Source organism: Notothenia coriiceps, unplaced genomic scaffold (assembly GCF_000735185.1).
Source record: "Notothenia coriiceps isolate Sejong01 unplaced genomic scaffold, NC01 NC01_scaffold00006477, whole genome shotgun sequence".
NCBI lineage: Eukaryota > Metazoa > Chordata > Actinopteri > Perciformes > Nototheniidae > Notothenia > Notothenia coriiceps.
This window is the reverse complement of record NW_011339178.1, coordinates 1-4,811: the sequence shown is the minus strand read 5'-3', so window position 1 is coordinate 4,811 and position 4,811 is coordinate 1. Positions and strand designations below refer to the sequence as shown.

General features: G+C 43.4%; 1 protein-coding gene across 1 annotated transcript; it reads left to right on the top strand.

Annotated features, from left to right (window-relative positions):
* Positions 1-1,413: 1,413 nt before the first annotated feature.
* LOC104943651 (leucine-rich repeat serine/threonine-protein kinase 1-like) lies at positions 1,414-2,460 on the top strand. The gene is made up of 2 exons (XM_010769103.1): positions 1,414-1,808; positions 2,320-2,460. The coding sequence occupies exons 1-2, from the start codon at positions 1,528-1,530 to the stop codon at positions 2,423-2,425; spliced, it is 387 nt and encodes a 128-aa protein (XP_010767405.1). The 5' UTR covers positions 1,414-1,527; the 3' UTR covers positions 2,426-2,460.
* The last annotated feature ends 2,351 nt before the right edge of the window (positions 2,461-4,811 follow it).

The window sequence follows — 4,811 nt, the reverse complement described above, 5'->3', positions numbered from 1 at the left end:
AGTAGATGGGCGTGACTTCGCCACTCTATAGCCAGCATGTGTAGTTCTGGGGGGGCGTTCGAGTCCAGTTTTGAATAGTCTGCCATGGTTTCGTTCCATTTCAAAGAGCTTGACGCTCGGCGTAACCTTGGCGCACTGCCACTCCAACATCCAAATCCCAGAGCTTGAAGAATAATCACGGGGTTTGTCGCAAAGCGGACAGGCGTCGTCACAACAATAGCTGGGGATTGTGGGTAGTGTAGTCTCTTTGGCGCTCTACCCACAAGTTGTTTCTCAGAATTGAAGGGGAAAAACAGAAAAGCATTGCACACAATTTAAACCAATCAATGTCGTTTAATTAACAAAGGAAATCTGGTGTTTTTGAGTTGATGATTAGTGGAGATATGTCAAATCAATTGACAGTAAGGAGAATACTTACTTCCGGGTGTACAATTCTCCGTTATCCAATGGGAATAGCTCGCATTGCCTTTAAGTGCTGCCGACATAAACGGGTGCGGTGCTTCCATGAGCGTCAAATACCGCCGCCGATGGGAATACATTGCAATCAGTTGAAAGCACTTTGCGTCCCTTTATGAAGCTGAAGGAGCCTCGGCGCGTCCCAACTGCACGCCACGGGGCCCCTGACCATGCGTCGCTCCTGGATGTTTAGGGAGTGAGAGTGTTTGCTTATATCCCTGCCCAAGTCTTGGATAGCTTCGGCCGTGGAAATGTCTTCCTCCTCACTACCCGCATCCGTCTCCGCGTTTTTCTTGTCTTTTCCCTCGTCGTAGTTTTTTTTGTTTTCCCCAGTGGTTTCTTGTCTTTAACCCCACTCATCCTTTTGGTGTATTGTATTAAAAAATATTGTGTTTTTAAGGGGTTTTAAACTCAAATTGACTGGGAGAGTTTTCTATCTATGCCACCATCTGGAAAGGCTCACTGGAAGTCTAGTTAAGGGCGTCCCCTGCACAGCCACACCGAGCCCCCCCACATATGAAATTCCAATGTAACCCCTGGATATGAGAATACAATATCTACATAACTTTTCTACCAAAGTGTATTGACTACTTTGTTTTCACAATCAACATTTTTATTACACATATTTTGTACACAAACTTCCTACAGCAACTATAATGCTCATTTGTTAACACGTAATTTCTCGTTGTTTTGATAAAGTCGATTTTTACATATTTTCACTGTCACACAGAGATATTTAGGTTAGGATAATGAAGACTTCCGGTTTTGTTTCTATGTGACATGAAGACACATTGTTTGTTGATAATGAAATAATGATAATGAAATTAAAGAACAGCCTGTGTGTTGTTACCTGTAGCTGTAGCTCCTGGTGTATAACAGCAACAGGGGAGCTGCTCCTGCCCGGGGAAAACATCAAAGTTTCATGTGAGATGTGAGTGGCTGTGTTTGAGACCCTGTTCTGGTTTCAGCTGCGGAGACAGCCATCCTCTTCGAGACATCTTCTCTGTGCAGCGTCCTGCAGCGGTTACCACGGTGACAACCACTGAATTCAAAGCCACGGCCAAAGAAAATATGCTGAAAAGGACTGATGGAGAAGTGACACTGATGTACAGTGAGGAGGCCGGCACTCAGATCCTCCAGCAGCAGGATTCACTGACCGACTACAATCCCCTCCAATCCACTCAGCAGGACCGGCAGCAGGACCGGCAACACAACCAGAAGCAGGACCAGCAGCAGGACCAGCAGCAGGTCCAGGACCAGCAGCAGGACTCTGCAGAGAGCGTGAGGCCCTCAGAGCCCCGGCTGCAGGCCTTCACCCTGCTGGAAGTGAGCCGAACTCTGTGGATCCCCAGGTACGGAAGAGCCAGTGAACACAACACATAGACATTAGCTGGTGGAGTGAATATGATGGGTCTTCAACATTCCCAAAATCAAAACTTGCTAAACAAGTCCCAGAATACATACCTTGTATGTAACTTTACAGTACGTCCTGCAAAATTACATATTATACATACATGTACATACAAAAATGTACACACAAAATCGAACACACAATGTTGATATTATTGTATGTTCTGTAAATATGTACGTATATTTAGGGCCTTTCCTTCACTTTCAGTTCTGCACCATTAGAACTCGGGGCTAGGTAACCACGCCAATACTAAAATAATTCAAATTGTAAATGTATGGTCACAGCAGCATCACAAACTGTGACTGGAATACATCATTGAAACATAAATGACTTATGCTACTTCTTAACTTGTGTTTCACAGATGTTTATGCTGTTGTATAAAGTGTGTGTGTGTGTGTGTGTGTGTGTGTGTGTGTGTGTGTGTGTGTGTGTGTGTGTGTGTGTGTGTGTAGGCGTGGAGGTGATGTAATGGTCATTGAACTGCAGTCTCATGGTGATGAGCTGAGGGGGCGGGTCACTGCTGTCCTTACCCCCCCCGGACATTCTTCTCTGGGGTAAGATCATTTCCTGTTAATGGTTCCATGGCCCGTTTAGAAGCCGGTGCCTGATTGCGATATTAATTGTGATATTACCTGTCTATTACTTATACAGCCTGTAGAAACGCACTGTGTTTACACACATCTTAAATCTGCATGGAGATGTCTTTGTACTGTGGTCAGCTGAGATCCGATCCAATTAAATGATGACACAACTTCTGTAGCTATCTACCAGCAATAATGTTTCACATTAAGGCTACATGCCTCTCTCATCACACTGTTCAGCACACACTACTCCAGATAATTTAATATTCTAGCAACATTTTTTACTATGGAGGTACATACCAACAGATGAATTTGAACGAGAGGTCAGGCGATCAAAATGTCAATTTCCTAGTTTGTCGACAATGGGCCCTCAAAGTCCACGCCTTCAACACATTGGTGTAACACTAGAATATCACCAGTTAATCTCTAAGAACCAAAATAAGAGAAGATGGACCTTTATTAATCCCCATGGGGAAATTCAGGAGTTTAAAGCAGCAACAGTGAGAGTGGAAAACAGGACAGTACAGATTCAGACAAAAGAGCCACAGAGTCAAAGCAATTAGTGAATAATAATTACACCATACGTCTGCCTGGTTAATGTTTTGCGACATGGAGTGTAGTAGCCAAAATGTAGATTTATTATTTTTGATTATTTAATCGTTTAATTATGTAATGGAGTAGGTAATTGATTGGTGTCAGTTGATAGTGATCCGCACACGCGGTTGGGCAGAGCAGCTGATTGGCGCTGCGATTGCCTCAGCTGGTTAAAAGAGTCCTGCTGATTATACTCTGTGTTCTTTCTTGTTTGTGAAGCCACACTGTTTTTTGACCGCTGTACTGCAGAGAAGTTACGTTTTTTCATTTTATGTGACGAAATTTGCGTTTAAAGAAGAGAACGGAGAGTGAAGAAAAGTAATCGATAACATGGAAATAAATGTACCAAAAACAAACAATATATCTGTGAGTGATGTGTGAGCGCGTCAGCCAGGCGCTAAACCAAAGAACAGAAATGAGTGAAAAGAAGTGGGAAAAGATTGCTCTTTTATGGAGTTTTAAATTATCTGTAATGCATTTTTAAGATGAGCATGATTTTGATTGTTGGCCTTGAATCTTGTTATTGTTTATGCAGTCTGACTTCAGTGACTATGTTAATGTCATTGATGTAATACGAGAGACATTTCATCAGATATTGTACATTTATGGGGACCCATGAGTCAGGTGACACTACCAGTCTGACAGTGAATTACCAGCTTTAAGCAGCTGCCGACGGTAGAAAATAGTAGGCTAAAGGCTGGAGGACGAGCACATCACTGCAGTGGTCAGTACATGCTGCTGAACCACAGCTGATCACTGTAGGTAAGGTCACTGTGGAGAAGAGTACAGTTGGAGAAGTCGTGTTGCAATTCAATCTGACTTTGGAACATTCAAAGATTTATTGTCAAAGGTGTAGTTATGCAATTAATTAAAAACGTAGGTCAGAGGTTCCTAAACAATGCAATTACAAGACACACATTATTATTACTGTTATTGGTCTTATGGCCCTGAGTCTAGTGGTTTTTTTTCCTGATGCTGCGTTACCGCAGGCTTCCGTGTCTGCGATACAGGAGAACAAGCGAAACTCATCCAGAGCACACACAAACACTCACAGCCGAAGTAAAAACAATAAGTGTGACTTGATATTGAGTAAGAAAAAGGTTTATAACGCTGTTAGCATGGGTCTGCGGAGAGCATTTCTCAGCATCAATCTGCTGCCCACGTGAAGACAGTCACCAGCCACCACAAGGATCTCACACACACTACCTGCCTCAAAACAGACAGTGAAACAGAGCCTAAATACACACACACACTAATCAGCAATTAGACGCAGGTGGGGAGGAGGAGACAACACAGGGCACCAGGTGCACACAATCAACAGCAACAGACATGGGGGAATGGGAACAATTTTCAACATAAAACCAGCAAACAGAGACAGACAAACTAAAACACAGACAGATGCACACACTACATACATTTCGCCACCAACAAAGCTACACAATTCGTAACGGAGGCCAAGATCTATGGCCCCAGAGATCACCTCCGTTACAATCATAAATACACAAACAACAATGAATACTTACAGGTTGTGTACCCGAATCTCCCGCTGGTCCAAACAAAGTAGGAACAGCATCGTTCTTCAGTGCCCTACGCTGTACATATCCGGCATGAATCGCTGAAAGGATTGTGAAGCTTTGTTTCGTGAAAGTCCGCGCACACAGTACAATACTGGCTCGAACATCTGAAGGAACAGTGTTAAAAATACATTTAAACCACTGACTTCGTCGTGGTTCTGCCCTCGGTAAGGCATGCATTGAAGATTTCTCCTC